The 17,263-nt window shown below is 35.2% G+C and overlaps 1 protein-coding gene across 7 annotated transcripts in view; it reads right to left on the bottom strand.

The window, feature by feature from the left end:
* HECTD1 (HECT domain E3 ubiquitin protein ligase 1) overlaps positions 1-17,263 on the bottom strand; it is an 89,465-nt gene that overhangs the window by 25,789 nt on the left and 46,413 nt on the right. For 4 of the 7 annotated variants that reach the window (XM_032848900.1, XM_032848896.1, XM_032848897.1 and 1 more), the window contains exons 16-26: positions 15,033-15,167; positions 14,121-14,267; positions 12,732-12,826; positions 11,408-11,513; positions 9,600-9,734; positions 8,549-8,688; positions 7,949-8,272; positions 6,134-6,300; positions 5,867-6,043; positions 1,679-2,515; positions 770-991 (exon numbers count right to left, since the gene is read on the bottom strand). In XM_032848900.1, the coding sequence (XP_032704791.1) occupies positions 770-991; positions 1,679-2,515; positions 5,867-6,043; positions 6,134-6,300; positions 7,949-8,272; positions 8,549-8,688; positions 9,600-9,734; positions 11,408-11,513; positions 12,732-12,826; positions 14,121-14,267; positions 15,033-15,167 (2,485 nt within the window). The remainder of the gene's footprint in view (positions 1-769; positions 992-1,678; positions 2,516-5,866; positions 6,044-6,133; positions 6,301-7,948; positions 8,273-8,548; positions 8,689-9,599; positions 9,735-11,407; positions 11,514-12,731; positions 12,827-14,120; positions 14,268-15,032; positions 15,168-17,263) is intronic. The other 3 variants (XM_032848899.1, XM_032848901.1, XM_032848902.1) reach the window with 3 other exon arrangements.

Here is a 17,263-nt window from a genome sequence, read left to right as displayed (position 1 = left end):
TGCAACTCTTCCATCTGGCTGTTCCTGAATTATACACTTCTTGTTAGAAACGGTTAATCTAGTAAATAAAATGTTTTCCTGAATCCTGTGAGCCATTTCAGCAAATTAATCAAGCCAGAGCAGAGGGTCATGGAAGCCTCCAATTTATAGCCAGTATGTAGCACAGATGACAACCTGGACTTTCAATTCAATGTCTGAAGGGGTGGGGAAGTGGTGGTATGGAACCAAGTCCTTTACCTATGGGACGTGACACTATCTCCAAGTAGTTAATGGTGCTAGAACTGAGTGACTGAGTTAAACTGTATGACACCCAGGTGATAGTCTGAAAACTGCTTGGTATATAGGAAAACATCACAAACATCTGGTAGTCAGCAGTGTCAGCAATGAAGTGTTCTGTGAACAGAGTGTACAGAATAGAGGAGATATGCAGGGGGAGTGTTTTTCCTCTTACATTATAGTATACAATATAACTTCACAAAGCTTATTAATCTCTTACACTTCTTTTCTGATAAAGATGTCAAATATATTCTAATAAAACTTCATTAGTGCACAAAAGGTAAAAAAGGAGGACACAAAAGTTCCTAGATGTCTGCTTATGATCAGATAATTTAATGTCCCCCATAGCACGGAGTTCATCTTATATGAAGATGCCATATCTTTAATAAGAGTGGATAATTATTTTCTAATTGACAGTTAAAAACAACATAGCAGGAAAACATACTAAAAGCATCACTACACAAATACCTAAGTATTTTAAACTATCACTTACCATATAAGGAATATTCTGCTTCCTGACCTGTGTCACTCTCACTGGAGGTTGATGTGAGGCTGGTAGTTAAAGTATTACTTAAGGACTGACCAACTGATAAAACTGTTGTTGCTGTGGCTACATTGCTGCTGCTAGTCACACTGGATGTTGACATTGTCACTGTTGATGTGGTACCAGGTGTGGTCAAATTGGGAAAACTCTGAGCACCCATAAGAGGAGAAGCTAAAGATAAAAATGAAGCAAATCAGTACAACTGGTGGGATTGTATAAACCTAAGAAAAACTAGGTTATATATTTAGAATGAGATCATGAAACACTAATTATTAAAAGGCTGAAAAGCAACAACTTTGGGAACCCAACTGAAATCCAACTAGGAATCCTTGTTTGTATAGCACTGTTATTTTTCCAAAAAATTAAGCCTCGCTTTTTTAAAAACCGAAACAGGCAATGAACTAATTCCCAATGACATTTTCCAAAGGAATTACTTTAACCCATTAGCTTACATTAGAATTAAACACCTTCCAGAAGCTAGTATCAATTTAGGACCTAAGAAAAAGTTAAACAAGTGTGATGCTCCGATTTCAGTTGATGATAACAATATTTAATAGTCATCTATTATCCTCATGCAGCTGAACGTAACAATTATTTTAGAAGAGTGAAAAACAGAAGTGTGTTACTGTTTTATCCTTCCGGATTAAGTGGTTCTTTATCACAGCTGATCTGAATTCTTAAGAGATCATGATTCTACAGAACTGCAGATTCCTGAAGTGCTAAATCTGACGTAGTTGTATGTAACACGGTTAACAATCTAGTTAAAGACTGCAGCCAGAACCCACTGAACAAGAAACCCTACTGTGCATCCCTCCGAGTGGAAAAACCATTGGGTTCCATAAGGAAAAGCTCACTTACTTGCTGTGCTCATCACATTCCTCCCCAAAGTATTAGTGTTGTTATCACTGCTGCTTCGGCTTAGATTCATGTTGTTCGTGGCATTAGTCCGTGCTATGTTTGCCACTCTCCTTACAAAACTCTCCAAGCTAGATGTTTCTCTTGAGGACAGATTAGGTACACTTGCACTAGAGCTCATAGGGGCCCCGGCAGCCAACAAAGAACTCACTGACAGTCTGTTACTTGCTGAAGAGCTAAGGGGCCGTTGTGAAGCTGCTTCTTTATTAGTTAACTCAGACACTGAACTAACATCAGGAGAACTAACACTAACAATTCCCATGGATATTGCACTAGACTCCCCAGGAGTGCGAACAGAACTATCAGGGCCTAACTTTCTTTCAGCATTTTCACTTCCCGTTTCCGCTGTTAAGGTGCTGGTGCTTGCACTGGAAGATGACCCTACTTCTGTTTGAGGGACGTTTTCAGCAGATGAAAGAACAACAATTGGTTCATGGACATCAGCTCCTGAAACTATACTGTGTTCCATTACAATTTCTGATCTCCGTTCCGTTTTGGTCGAACCCAAGCTGATGTCGCTGCTACTGGCCACGCTACACACAGAACTGCTGCTTCCTTTTCTACTTGAGGAGCCTGCAGCAGCAGAGGTCTTGTCTGGACAGTTGTTTTTCACCAAGCTGCTCCATGATTGCGTTGTGCCTGAAACAGTGGATGAAACAGGTTTGGGTGATGCCACTGTATCAGGGTCGTACCCTGGTGCAAGCTTGAGGTCAAATTTTCCTTCTGCGCCCATACGGTAAGAGTTTGAGCCACCAGCATCCCAGGTGACATCAATCCAGCCTGGAAAGGGACAGGAGTTTGTGAGACCCAGCAGAAAGCAGAGAGGAGCGTGTCAGACAGTAGCTCCACAATATGGGATCAGCTTTTCATCACTGCTGTACTTCTCTGAATTTCTATAGCCATTTAAGGTCTGCCAACTAAAATTAAATTCTTCCTTTTTATTTCTCTTATTTCTGAACTGCATGCTCTGCTGATATCTGAAAACAATATAAGGGTCATGTTTACATCTATTGGGGTGTCTTTTAAGGGGAAGAACTATTAAAAACTGTAAAAAGACTGATACAAATGGTGATATACTACACCTTCAGTTAAGTACAGATGATATCTAAATAAAAGGTTTTTTAATTGCTAAATGTGATTATGTGGTCGAATGTTCTTTTTAGAAAAAAGTTCTGACTTGTCATTAATTTTTATGTTTGGGCTAAATTCTAATAATTGACAAACAAAATATTCATGTATTACTGTACAAATTTTAGGTCACCAGCTCAAATAACAATAAGTTAGCATTTCGGTTGTGTTCTCAAAGTTCAGTGGTTACTTGGTTTTCTTATGATTAAGTTTAATATATTTGAATAAGCACAGAAAATTCTAAAAACAAAATTTTTAAAGTATTGCTAGGCTCTTTATTAGAACCTATAAGCTAAAGCTAATAATGTGCAAAGAACTAATGAACAAGATATTCAATGTATATTGACTTATACTTGTAAAACAATACTTGTTCTTTTTAAGAAACAGTAATTAAATTCCAAAAGCAGTAAAACAAATTGCCTAGCAGAATGGAAAATAATAAAAATTTTACAATCTTAGTTTAGTGTTATCAGCTAACTACTTCAGGGAAAACACAACACATAAAAATACATGTATTTTTAAAAATACAACACGTTTAAGTTTTTCTAAAGTCTGAAAGTACTTCACCCATACACGCAAGTACTCCCATGCATGCGCACACATGCACACACACGTAACAAATTCATGTATGTTTATGATGAGGCTCAGAGAGGTATAAGTAATACTGAATCACCTGTGGGGATTATCTGCATAGGGGTTCTATGAGAGAAAAACTAACAGCCCCAAATCTACATAATCTAGTTTTGATGAAATTTCAATTGCTCCCATTTATTCCATATGCTGAAATAAGTTTGGAAGAACCAACATTTAACCATCTCTTCTGCAACATGGAATACTGTGAATAAAGGAGGCTCAAAAACATCTACCAATTCCAAATAAAAATAGCATTATAGTACATTAATTTGCCCAAAAATATGCTGATAATTTATTTCATAGCAGTCATCAAGATCTGTAAATGTATGTTCATCTGTCTTACTCAGAAGGCAGAAAGTTATACTTTTTTGGTGACCATTGTTTACATGAAATCTAACAATTTACCAAAAATACCAGTACATGGTAGGGACTCATTTTTGTGGAACAGATGGGGGGAAAAGGGTATTTCCACTGACACATAGATTCTTTAGAAAGGAAAGATATTTGGGGCACCCAGGTGGCTCAGTTAAGCATCCAACTCGATTTCAGCTCAGGTTGTGATCTCAGGGTTATGAAATCGAGCTCCACATCAGGCTCCACACTGGATGTGCAGCCTGCCTAAGATTCTCTCCCTCTCCCTGTGCCCCTCCCCACCAAAAGAAATGGTTGGTTTAGTCAGTGGAGTGTGTTCAGTCAGTGGAGTGTGTGATTCTTGATCTTGGGGTTGTGAGTTCAAGCCCTACATTAGGTACAGAGAATACTTAAAAGTAAATTTTTAAAAATTTTAAAAAAGAAAGAAAAAGAAATGCTTGGTTTACTATTTGAAAGCTAAGCACCTTTGCTAACATAATGGTTTCAATGTAACACTCAATATGACCAGCCAACTTGGTCAGCTGAAATTCTACATTAATCCAGTCAGCCAAAAAAGCTTTTTTTATATACTAAATTCTAAAATTAAGATTCCTATTTTCCTAGGCAGTCACTTCAGCTGCCTCTAGCCTGAGAAAAATAAACTGCATTCATATACCCCTAACTAGCCCACACACTTAAAAGCCAAAACAAACGATTTAGAATATTAACTAAGTATCATTAAGATGTCTAAAAACATTTAAAATTTCTGGGTTGAATGGTACTACTGTCCTCTCAACTATTACTGGTTTTTATGAATGTGGGCAGTTATATCTTTGCTCATTCACTGCAAACCTGCTATAATGACAACAATTTGCAGTTACAGTATAACTGCACAGAAATGGATTTAAGTAGGTCCCTTGGGTGGCTCAGTTGGTTAAGTGTCTGCCTTCTGCTCAGGTCATAATCCCAAGGTCCTGGGACTGAGTCCCACATTGGGCTCCCCGCTCAGCGGGAAGTCTGCCTCTCCCTTTCTTTCTCCTCCTACCCCCTGCTCATGCTCTCTCTCTCACTCTAATAAATAAATAAAATCTTTTTTTTTTTTAAATGCACTAAGTAGTAAGATGATACAAGGAAAAGAATCTCAAAAACCATAAAATCAAGAATGTATTTAGGTAAATAAATGCCTATATCACGTAGAACATGAATATATCAAGATACTAAGTATCAGTCACTCTCCTAAGCACTGTCACCTTTATTATAGCTCTTCAGATATCTGGTTTAAGTTAAGAATATGAACATTTTACTCCTTTTTGTTCTTAATACCAAGCAAAATTCTTAAGAACACACTATTGGCTAGTCAAATCATTTACGAATAAATCAACCTTTTGAGTATTTATAAGAAAAAACACTAGGCATTTTAAGTTGCTTCTGGGAATTTAAGAGCAATTTACTAAGTGGGTATAAATTCGATTTAAACAACAACAACCCTTACCTTATAAAATATCAAAGTTTAAAATCCAAAGAAAAGCTAGTAGACTGAGAAACGTTAGGAATGTTATTTTATAACCTAATAATAAAGAAAAAGGCTACAATTCTTTATCTATGCTTTATTAAAAAACAGTTGCTAAAAATGTTAATGCTTTTTCTTATACATGACTTATAAAAGAATTAAAAATTACTGCCTCACACCTATCAAGCTAATAAGAAAAGCCTAAGAAATTAAAGATCAATGAAAACTTATAATAGACCAAAAACAGCAGCAGAAAATGTTTGAGTAGTCAACTTATACTAACTTATTAATCACTTTAGAATATTAGCAATAAGTTCTAAATCAAAACAGAAATTAAAATTTTTCCTTAATTCTAAATAAGTGATTTTTCCATTTTTAGCGTGAAATCAATACAGTTCTATAGAGTGCTGGGACATTTATACAATTTGTAAACTATCCCAAAATAATTAAAAATACTTTGTTATTTAAGTATTCCATTCCTACACTAAAATGCTTAAGCACCTACTCACCATTATGCAGTTCCCCTGTGACGGTACCTTCCCCTTGTGGGCTGCCATCCTGATCTCTCCATTTCCAATCAAGGCCTCTAATCACACGAGCCCCTGGAACCATGTATTTCAGAACCTGGGAACGAACTAGACGTCTCTGTCTTCTAAGATTAGCTTCTGCTTCCTTAGCTGCTTTCCCTGTAAAGTAGAAATTCAAGAAATATAAACAGGTCACATTTTATAAAGAGAACTGTTTCAGTAAGTTAAAACCCAGCTTCATCTCTTTACCTAGCTGGTCTTCACATACTCCATTTACAGTGCCATAAAGTTCAAATCCAGAGAGTGACAGGTAGTGGGTTTGTCCACTAGCATTCTTCCCCATCTGTTTAATTCTCACGTGTCGCCAACCTTGTTTCTCATCCTTTGGTGGATCAAGAGGCCAGGTTGCTGTTGACCTGTGAATGTGTTAGGGAAAAAATGGTGTAATGTTTTAAAACAGATGAAAAGGATGTTTGAGGTGGAGAAGATTTTTTACATAATAGAGATCAACAGAAAAAATAAACTTCCACATTCAGTCTGTTACTGAATTCCACAATTTGTTATGTAAGAATCAAGATAGCAAAGGAGAAAATCAGACATCAAGAAATTAAGTTAAAAATGAAATGTTTAAATGTGTACAATTAATGTCTCATAACTTTAAATGATTTATGATCAATAAAAAGAAATGACAAGAAATAAGACAAGAAATTTTAAGAGTAACAAATATGCCTATGATGAAAAAGATTTTTTAAAATTCTTGCAAAGTTTAAAATAATATATTAAAATATTAAATTTAAAGCCTGAAAATATTATCTATTAATTCAAATATTAAGGAGTTGTCTCCGTACTACATGAAATGCAGAAAGTAATTTAACTCTATGCCCTATATTCCCCTCAAAATATGCCACACTGTTCTATTAAAATTTAGCAGGAATAAAATTTTTAGAAATACAATACTTTTGGGGGACCTGGGTGGCTCAGTTGGTTGAGTGTCAAGACTCCTGGTTTCAGTTCAGGTTGTTATCTCAGGGAAATGGGGTCGGCAGCACTGACCCCCGTGTTCAGCATGGACTCGTCCCTCTCCTGCTCTCTCTGCCCCTTCTACACGCACACTCTCTCTCAAAGTTTTTAAAAAGGAATATAATACTTTGTTTTTAGAATACACACACACACACACACACACACACATATATATATATGACCAATATATAAAATTTAGAGAAAGAATTAAAAATAAGAAAAATTTAAAAGTTAGCCATATTTCTTTAAGCAGCAATAACTACTGTTCATCTGTAGAATATACACATATGTCATGTACATATACAGAAAGTTTAATAAAAAACTAATTCCATTTTTTGTTTTTATTAGTATACTATATTCGGCTCAGGTCGTGATCTCAGAGTCCTGGGATCAAGCCCTGCATCGGGCTCTCTGCTTGGTGGGGAGCCTGCTCCCCCTCCCCTACTCTGCCTGCCTCTCTGCCTACTTGTGATATCTCTCTGTCAAATAAATAAATAAAATCTTAAAAAAAAAAGGGACGCCTAGGTGGCTCAATTGGTTAAGCATCTGCCTTTGGCTCGGGTCATGATCCCAGCATCCTGGGATCGAGTTCCGTATCAAGCTCCTTGCTCGGCAGGGAGCCTGCTTCTCCCCCTGCCTCTAGCCTGCCATTCTGCCTGCCTGTGCTTGCTCTCTCTTTTTGACAAATAAATAAAAACCTTAAAAAAAAAAAAACTTAAAAAAAAATTTTTGGTAAAATATCATTTCAAAGTTTTAATACCTAAATTATAGTATCAAATGGTATTTTTTAAAGATTTTATTTATTTGTCAGAGTGCAGAAGCAGGGGAGTGGCATACAGAGGGAGAGGAATCATGGGATCATGACCTAAGCCCAAGGCAGCCACTTAACCCACTGAGCCACTCAGGCATCCCTCCAGTGATATTTTTAAAAAGAGAAACTTGCTTTAATATTTCACAAAGAAGAGAGCTCTAAGAGCATACAGTCATAAAAATAAACAAAGCTCTTTACTCAGTTTTTCAATTTGCAAAGACTCCTCAACTAACCCTGGTTCATTGAGACTGCAGTCATCAACATGGGTATACAAAGAAGTCCAGTTCTGTCCATCTTTGGATACCTGGAAAACCCAATTTCTCAGGGCAGACCTTCCATAACCACGAGCATGACGAAGTGTATATGCTGATGGTATCACCCAGAGACCCAGATCTATGGCAAACCAGGCATTCTTATCGTCATTGCTATGGCAATTTAAAGCTGAATTATCACGACTTAGTATGTCTTCTAAGCGGCCATATGGTAGATTTCTTCCTTCTGATGATGTTACTACTACAAGTCCATAAGCAGCTGGATTTACCCATTCATATGCAGTTCTAAATAAAATAAAAAAAAAATTCGTAGTTAACACTATTAAAATAACTGCAATATATTCATACCAGTTTTCCACATAAAATGGTATTTTTTAAAATTCTAAAATTGGCAATTTATTTTTTCCTCATAAAAAGGAACTGAGATAGTCTTATGTTTAAGCTATAAGACAAAATTCCTTAAAGTGTAAGATACTCAGAGTGGTTAATAATTTTATTCTACCATCTAGAATTCTTTTTCCAGGTGAATATTTTCACTCTACATTAAAGAACATGACTTACTTCGCGTTTGTCCCAATCCAGTAAATGATTCCATTTTCATCAAAATCATGCTGGTGCCGAAATATAAAATTTTGGCCTTCTCTTAATTTCCGAACAAAGACAAATGAAGATCGGTCAAAATCATACCACTGCTTTGCTACCTATACCAAAGAGAATATGGAAGACACTCACCTTAATAATGCTATTTTCAAATACACTGCCCACTTTTCCCTCTCCTTTAATGTGACTTATTTTTTTGAGTTTATTTATCTATGAGAGAGAGAGCATGGCAGGGGTGGGGTGGGCAGGGGAGGTGCAGAAGAATAAGCAGACTCCCCGCTGAGCAGGGAGCCCAATGTGGGGCTCAGTCCCAGGACCCTGAGATGAAGGCAGCCTCTTAACCAAATGAGCCACCCAGGTGCCCCAATTTGACTTATTTTATCCCAACAATTACTCATTAAAGACCACATGGGGAAAATCCTACAGTGGGCTCTATGCTCAGCAAGGTGGCTGCTTGAGATTCTCTCTCTTCTTCTCCCTCTGCCTCCTCCCCACTGCACATGCATGCTCTCACAAATAAGTAAATCTTTTTTTAAAAAAAGAATATTTGTGGGGAAAAAAAAAACAGAAAAACTCACATTTCTACAACCGAAGTATCCACTATTAATATCATAGAATATCTGTTTACTCCATTATTTCAACAGACAAGGTAAAACAACATCTGATCATACCGTACCAAATTTTTTTTCCCATAATGGTCTTTATACATTTTAATAGCTACATAATATTCAAATTAATGGAAATAATTATCAGCTTGATAGACGTCTTATTGACCGGCATTAAGGTTTTGTTCATGATTTTAATATCACAAATGTCTCTAATAAACCTCTTAATGAAGAAAGCATTATAGTGCATAAAGATTATTTTCTTAAAATAGAGTACAAAAAATGGTATTACAAGGTCAAAGTGCATTACCATAACTCTGCATATGTACTTCCGCAACTTCTTTTCTAAAGGGTTAAACCCCAGAGCAGAGAATGCCTATTTCACCACGGCCTTGCCAGAAACTCACCATTTTTAAGAGATACTGTTCCAGAGATTCAACTGTAGCCAGGGGTTCCATCTTCAACATCCTGCCAGTCCTGTCTATCAATGCAGTTTCACCAGGTGCACGTTCCAACCGAAATCTTAATCTTCTTGTAAGTATCTGTGCAAAAAATAAGACTGCTTCAGAAAGTACCTTGTTTTTCTCTTAGAACTGTAAAAATGAGAAAGATTCTCAACAGTAATTGAAAATTGTAAGTTATAGTATAACCCTAGAAGAAGGACCAATGTCTGTTTTCTATTTTTTTTTTTTTTTTTAACAAAGGACCACTGGGGGCACCTGGGTGGCTTAGTCAGTTAACTGTCCAGCTCTTGATTTCAGCTCAGGGAATGATCTCAGTGTCATAAGATCAAACACCACATCAGGCTCCATGCTCAGTACAGAGTCTGCTTGTCCCTTTCCCTCTGCTCCTCCCTCAGCTCTTCCTCTCTCTCTCTCTCAAATAAATAAATAAAATCTTTATAAATAAATAAAATTTAAAAGGACCACTGAACAAGTGATACTGGCTTTCAAGAAAGAAAGTTAACAATGTACTGAGAAATTTCTAAACAACTTCAAATACACATGGTTTAAAGAAATCGCAAAACACTGTAACAGAAGTACCGTATTCCTTACAAGTTTCAATTTCCAGGAAAGTTATGAAGAGTAGCTCATTATTTAGCTAATTTATTCCTTTATTTTTTTAATCATCCTTTTTTTTTTTCTTTAAGATTTTATTATTTGTCAGAGAGAGAGAGGTAGAATATAAGCAGGGGGAGTGGCAGGGAGAGAGAGAAGCAGGCTGCCCACTAAGCCAAAAAGCCCTTGCTCCTCTTCATTATTCAATCCAAAATAAAACACAAAGTAGATCTCAACATCATGTTATATATAATTCCATGTCAGGCAAACTAAATACTTTAACTCCCTGGACAACTTCGCTAGTCTGGGAATCTAGTGGCTTTGGTAACATCTGGATACTTGGGGGGGTATGGCAAGATTTTTGCCTTGAGTAACCATTGTTTTGGCAAATACAAATTCTTAGTCACTTAGTAAAGACTCTATTTAAAAGAAACAATTCCATGCAGTCCAATACTGGATAAAGACAAAATTCAGGCAAAATGACATGTAAAGAAAACTAAGGTAATCTACAAAAGATATAATAAAGATCTGTATTGGGATAGTCATACAAAGAATACTTATTCTGTCTATTCACATTTGGATACAGGCTGCTAACAAAAGAATACATGAATAAATGAATGTAAATGCCAACCCAAACATTTAGGAAAAAAACAAACTTCTTATAAAACACATGACAGATTTCCTAAATAATCAATAGGAACAGCTAAGAAAGGCCAGCTGGCTTTACCAAATGACATAAAGCAAGAAAAACAAATTGTCCTTAAAATATTTTCATACTTTCTCATCTACTGATACTCGTAGAGACCAAAGGACTTAACTCATAATTCTAGAACAAAAGGACCCATTTCTTTTTTCCTGCCTTTTCCACTGATAAAGCATCTTCTTCCACTTACCCTCAACCAAATGATTTACTACTTAAAAATAAATATTTATTAAAAAATCCAGTGATTTGATTTTTAAAAGTTGAAATATTAATAATTCAAGAGTTATTTAAAAATAATCAAATGGCATTAGGATTACAGTCTTTAATGAGTAAGCAGAATTGTTAACTTAAAACAATGTGAAACAAAGTTTGTTCTTATTTTTGTTTTCTTAAGCAAAGTGAAAGACTACTCCTAAACATATTAAGCAATAGTGACTACATTTTTCATGATTACCTGCAGGTTATATGTGGATCCAGGTGTATCATATAAATGGAGAGGTAGACGTTCAATAGACTCTAGTACAGCTATTAACTTCCGAATTAATGCAACTGCTGGTCGACTACAAAGAAAAAATAATTAAGAGCATTTATATAATTTTATAACCAAATTCATACAGAAACTGTGTTAACCAACCTCATAAAGACCCCTACTTTCTTTATGAGTGCAAAGAGAAGTTTAATTTTGTATGTGCAAACAAAAATACTCTCATAACTCAATTTCCTTCACTCAAGAATAAAGTATTTCATTTTACTTATAAGACTTTTACCAACTGCATTCAAAGGAGACATAAAATTTATTTTTTAAAGTTTAAACAATTATGGGATGCCTGGGTGGCTCTGTTGGTTGAGCGTCTGCTTAAGTCCTGATCCCAGCTCCTGGGATGAAGCCCCACATCAGGCTCCCTGCTCAGCAGGGAGTTTGAGGGCAGAGCCTGCTTCTCCCTCTGCCTGCCACTCCCCCTGCTTGCGTACATGCTCGCTCTCTCTCTCTCTCTCTCTGACAAATAAATAAATAAATCTTTTTTTAAAAAGTTTAAATAATTTTATTACTTAAAATTTGATACATATAAAAATATATAAAGCAGCAAAGTTTTGAAAATCGTATTATTTGCTGGCAAGGTAATGCTGGTATAATGTTTCTAGAAAGTAACTTGACAGTTTTTTTTTTTTAAGATTTTATTTATTTATTTGACAGACAGAGATCACAAGTAGGCAGAGAGGCAGGCAGAGAGAGAGGAGGAAGCAGGCTCCCTGCTGAGCAGAGAGCCCGATGTGGGGCTCGATCCCAGGACCCTGAGATCATGACCTGAGCTGAAGGCAGAGGCTTAACCCACTGAGCCACCCAGGCGCCCAGTAACTTGACAATTTTTATCAAGAAACTTTTAAGATCACCTACAACCTTTAACTCAGTAATACCACTTAAAGGAATTTATGTAAAAGGATGTTTCCAGGGGTGCCTGGGTGACTCAGCTGGGTCATGATCCCAGAGTCCTGGGATCAAACCCTACATCAGGCTCCCGGCTCAACAGGGAGTCTGCTTCTCCCTCTGCCCCTCACCCTGCTCATGCTCTCTTTGTCTTTCAAGTAAATAAATAAAATCTTAAAAAAAAAATGCTTAAAAAGCCTTTCCTATTATACATTTAAAATATAAAGCTACTTTGATCACTGAATTTAAAAGTTCCTATTTTGTGTATAAGCACTATATCAGACAATTTTAAAGAAGTATACCAACTTTCAAACATTGTAAACATTAAATTAAAAGAAATTTAGTGATTTACCTTTCATCATCTTCATTTTCACTAAAAGCTGTTTTGAAAACATTTATTCTTTCTACCAGTTGACTACAATCTTGTTTCATATCTAAATCCACGCTCTAAAAAAAAATTAAAAAGGTACCAAAAAAAAATTTTAAGGCTGTTACCAAAATTTATCAAACACACTACAAAGATAAATATTAATATATTATTATAAAATATTACCAATATAATCTAAGTGAAATCATTCTTTTCTTTCAATTAAAATTCTTTTTACTATATAACTAGTAGACCACAGCTAACATAGACTTTTCTTTTTTTTTTTTTACTTCCTGTATAGAATGTGCTAGTCAGCTTTTCCCAAAGTGTAGTATGCAAGGTGGTATCAGATTATTTTCAAATGAACATTTTCCATTTCAACAGTATTAGGAAAAATATAACTGGTACACCAAAACAATGATTTCACAAATATCACTAAGATATATAATGTGAATATAAGTTTCATAAATGGAAATTATGCAAATGGTAAAATTGAAGTGAATGAAGTGATGAAGTGAATACACAACTTACAGAAGTTAAAGTGAATTTTAAGAGTTTATTACCACATACAGTAAGAGCAAAAATTAAAGTGGGAAGTAGAACTAAAATAGAAGAAAACTTTCACTTTTTATACTTTTGTTAGAATTGGTTATAATAAATATATATATATATAATAAGTATATACGGTATGATTCATTAAAATAAAGATTTTCATCACAATTAAGAGATACTAAAGGTAGACTAAGTTGACAAGAAACAGAAGGTTATTAGCAAATACTAATCAAATAGTCACAGTAACTTCCTAAACAGTCATGGCTCATAAATTAATTTTATGCATATAATTTAAGATCTTAAGAAGGTCTATAGAACAACTTCATTTTATGAAGAAATCAGAGCAGTGAATAATGTTAAAACTTGGGCCAAAGTAAGTGTTTTGTCAAAAAAATCTAGAATCAATTGTAATTGGGAAACTCAAAAATCTAAATAGACTCAATTATTGAATTCAACTGGCTCAAACTAATGATATAACATAAAGAAAAGGCCAGAGAAATTATAAATATTAACATTTATTATCTCAGTTTTTAAATATTTCTTGACAAAACAAATACAACAAAAAATTTCTCGACAAAAGAAACAAAACAAACATTTCTTGACAAAACAAAAACTGAAAAATCAAAATAGACTCAATTAATGAATTCAACTGGCTCAAACTAATGATACAACATAAAGGAAAGGCCAGAGAAATTATAAGTATTAACATTTATTACCTCAGTTTCTAAATATTTCTTGACAAAACAAATGCTCTGCCAAAAATGTAGCTACAAATAATTGTTAGAATTATTATAGTCTGTTTGTATTATTTCGTAAACTTACATTGTTTAAAACAGTAAGCAGTGCTTGCACCAATCCACTACTACACATTTCATATGGTGAAATTGTGTTTTCATCCTTCAAAAGTACAATTAGATTTTCTAAGGCTGTCTTCATTAAATCTCTCCAAGTGTTCTCACTTTCAATACACTAAAAAAAAAAAAAAAAAATTTTAATGAAGACAAAAATGACCAAAAAACAGGTCTTAATATACTTAATTTATCACATCAATTATCAAGAAAATAAGTCAGATATTAAATAAGAATAGGGAGTTCAAATTTTAATGTAAATTATATCTCTGCCAGGGTCAGAAAACAATTTTTTTTAAGAGAGGGCAGCCGTGAAGAGGGGCGGAGGGAGAGGGAAAGAGAAAATCTTAAGCAGGCTCCAGGCTGAGCACAGAGGAAATACAGGGCTCAATCTCACAACCCTGAGATCATGACCTGAAGCAAAATCAAGAGTCAGGACGCATAACCGACTGAGTCACCAGGCGCCCAGTGCACAAAACATTTTATAAAGGGACAATTAGAAGTATTTTGGGCTTTACAGGCTATCTGGCCTCTGTCACACCTATTCAACACTGCCCTGCAGCCACACAACCAAAGCAGTCACAGACAACAGGTAAAAGAGTGAGTATGGCTGTGAGCAATAAAACTACTTTTGGACATTATCATTACATTTTCATGTAATTTCATGTATCAGAAAATACTACTCTTACTTCTGATTTGTTTTCAACCATTTAAAAATATAAAAACCATTCTTACAAAGCCATATAAAAATAGGAGGCAGGCCTAATTTAGCCCATGGGTGGTAATTTGCTGACCCATAAACAATACCCAGAATATAAGGGTAAAGGGGGAAAAAACTAAACCATAAAACCATAAAACCATAAAACCAAGAGGCTGAATAACATACTTGTCTATTTGTATGAAGTTCCCAAGATGACTCTAACTGAGTTGCTATGTTTCTGAGTGTTACCACCACTCCACGAGGCATGCTTTCCACAGCTTTAAAGTGGTCGTCATATAAATCTCGAGCCATAGTTCGTACCTACCAAATTAAAATTGCAAATATGAATTCTCACAGTTAACAGTTTGAACAAATCTCTTCTACCTACATATAAATGTGAAACTTTTAAATTTTTTGTTTCATTACCAACATCCAAGAAATGCTACTATTTCTGCTCATACATGTCAAAGGTTCTAACAGGTGAAAAAGTACTCTAGTAGATTTAAGCAATATCAAATAAAATAACTCATAACCTTAATTTTTGGTTGTTTAAACTTTGTATTCATATGCCAAAGAGGAGCTTATTTCATTTAAATAAACGTTAACAACTTGTAAAAAATTAACTTCGCTTTTTTTAAATAAAAGTAACCTAATTATGGTGAACCAATTAGAAAATATAAATAAGCAAAAAAAAAAAAAAATTAAGCCACCTATAGCTCAATCAACCAAAGTTGAATCTTTTTAACTTTTCCTTAAAACTTACTTAAAGACCTACTTGGCTTTATTCAATGTTCCATGAATTAGGCAGCCTTCCATCTTGTATACAGAAAGGAACTCCCCTGAAGCTGAACCTTTTAACAGGGTTCAACTTTAGGTTTTAGACTTTAGGGGTGTACTTTAGGTTTTATTCTTTTCTCTTTACTTTAGGTTTTGCTTTAGGGGTGTACTTTAGGTTTTGGGGTTTTTTTTAAAGATTTTATTTACTTATGGCGGGGAGAGAAAGAGCACATGAGTGGGGGGAGGGGCAGAGGCAAATGGAGGAGCAGACTCCCCGTTGGGCAGGGAGCCTGAAGCGGGGCTCGATTCCAGGACCCCAAGATTATGACCTACGCTGAAAACAGACACTTAACTGACTGAGCCACCCAGGCGCCCCTGTGCTTTAGGTTTTACTTTTTTCTATTTATATTATTCCAAGTATAAATGACACTCTATAGATTTATATATTTAATCATAAGGAATAATGACCACAGTTGGTTTGGGTACTAGCAACCTTTCACTTAAATTAATGTTATTTGAGCCTTTCCGCCACTGGAGCCATGGAGGAAAAGCAGCCATGGCTCTGCACTACTCTACCACCATGGGCCTCAAAAGGACCACAAGGTGACGAAGAACATGAGCATGCACAGCTGCCACCATGGGCACCTCACCAAGCACACCAAGTTCATGCAAGACAGGATCTGAGAGGTACGCAGCTTCGTCCCATACCAGCAGTATGCTATGGAGCTGTTCAAAGTCTCCAAGGACAACTGTGCCCTCAAGGTCATCAAGAAAAGAGTAGGGACACACATCCATGCCAAGAGGAAGAGAAAGGAGCTGAGCAATGTCCTGGCAGCCATGAGCAAAGAGGTAGCCAAGAAGGACTGAACCCCTCCCACTCTGTATGTAATAAAGCCTTTTTGGAACTTGAAAAAAAAACTAAAATTAAAATTAAAAATAAATTGTGTCCCAGGTTTGGGTCTGAAAAAATTAAGTACATACAGTCTTTAAAAATATCTGCTTAAATAATGTAAATTTTGGACTTATGTAATTTCATTTAAAAAACTAACCTAGCATAATTCTAACGTAATAGAAAAAAATTGACTCCTGAAATGAATTAATAGTACTTTTTCATTCTATTTTGGTATGCCTTTCAGAATTAGGAGGAAAGTAAGCTCTGAATATTAGACAACACTTAAGACACTACCCCTTTGTAAAACAGTATTAATAAGAAAAATGAAGGTTAAAATGAATAGTTAAAATTACTTCTACCTAAAATCAGTATATTTTGATATGTACTATTTCCATACCCAAAGAATAGCCACATGATCAATAAGTTACTATCCACTTTAAGAAACGAAGTCAATAATCATATATTCTTTAAGAATGAAAGTAAAGGACTGAGACTAGTTCTCCTTAATTTATTCTACTTCTTACTTTTCTTCTGTATTGTGAAATTTCAGTTCCCACTGACTCTGAATTTGGTTGGTTAATACAACCTATCAGGAATCACAAAAAATTCCTGAGATAGCTCAGTGGTAAGTTTATAAAAAATTACAGTTGATCCTCATTATTTGAGAATTCTATATTCATGAGTTCAACTACTCACTAAAATCTATAATCTCCAAATCAATACTTAAAGAGTGCTCTCACAGTCACTT

The sequence above is a fragment of the Lontra canadensis genome, unplaced genomic scaffold, assembly GCF_010015895.1.
Source record: "Lontra canadensis isolate GAN:19392208 unplaced genomic scaffold, GSC_riverotter_1.0 scaffold214, whole genome shotgun sequence".
In the NCBI taxonomy this organism is placed as follows: domain Eukaryota; kingdom Metazoa; phylum Chordata; class Mammalia; order Carnivora; family Mustelidae; genus Lontra; species Lontra canadensis.
Note: the sequence above shows the minus strand (reverse complement) of the source record. Positions and strands in the feature narration are given on the sequence as shown.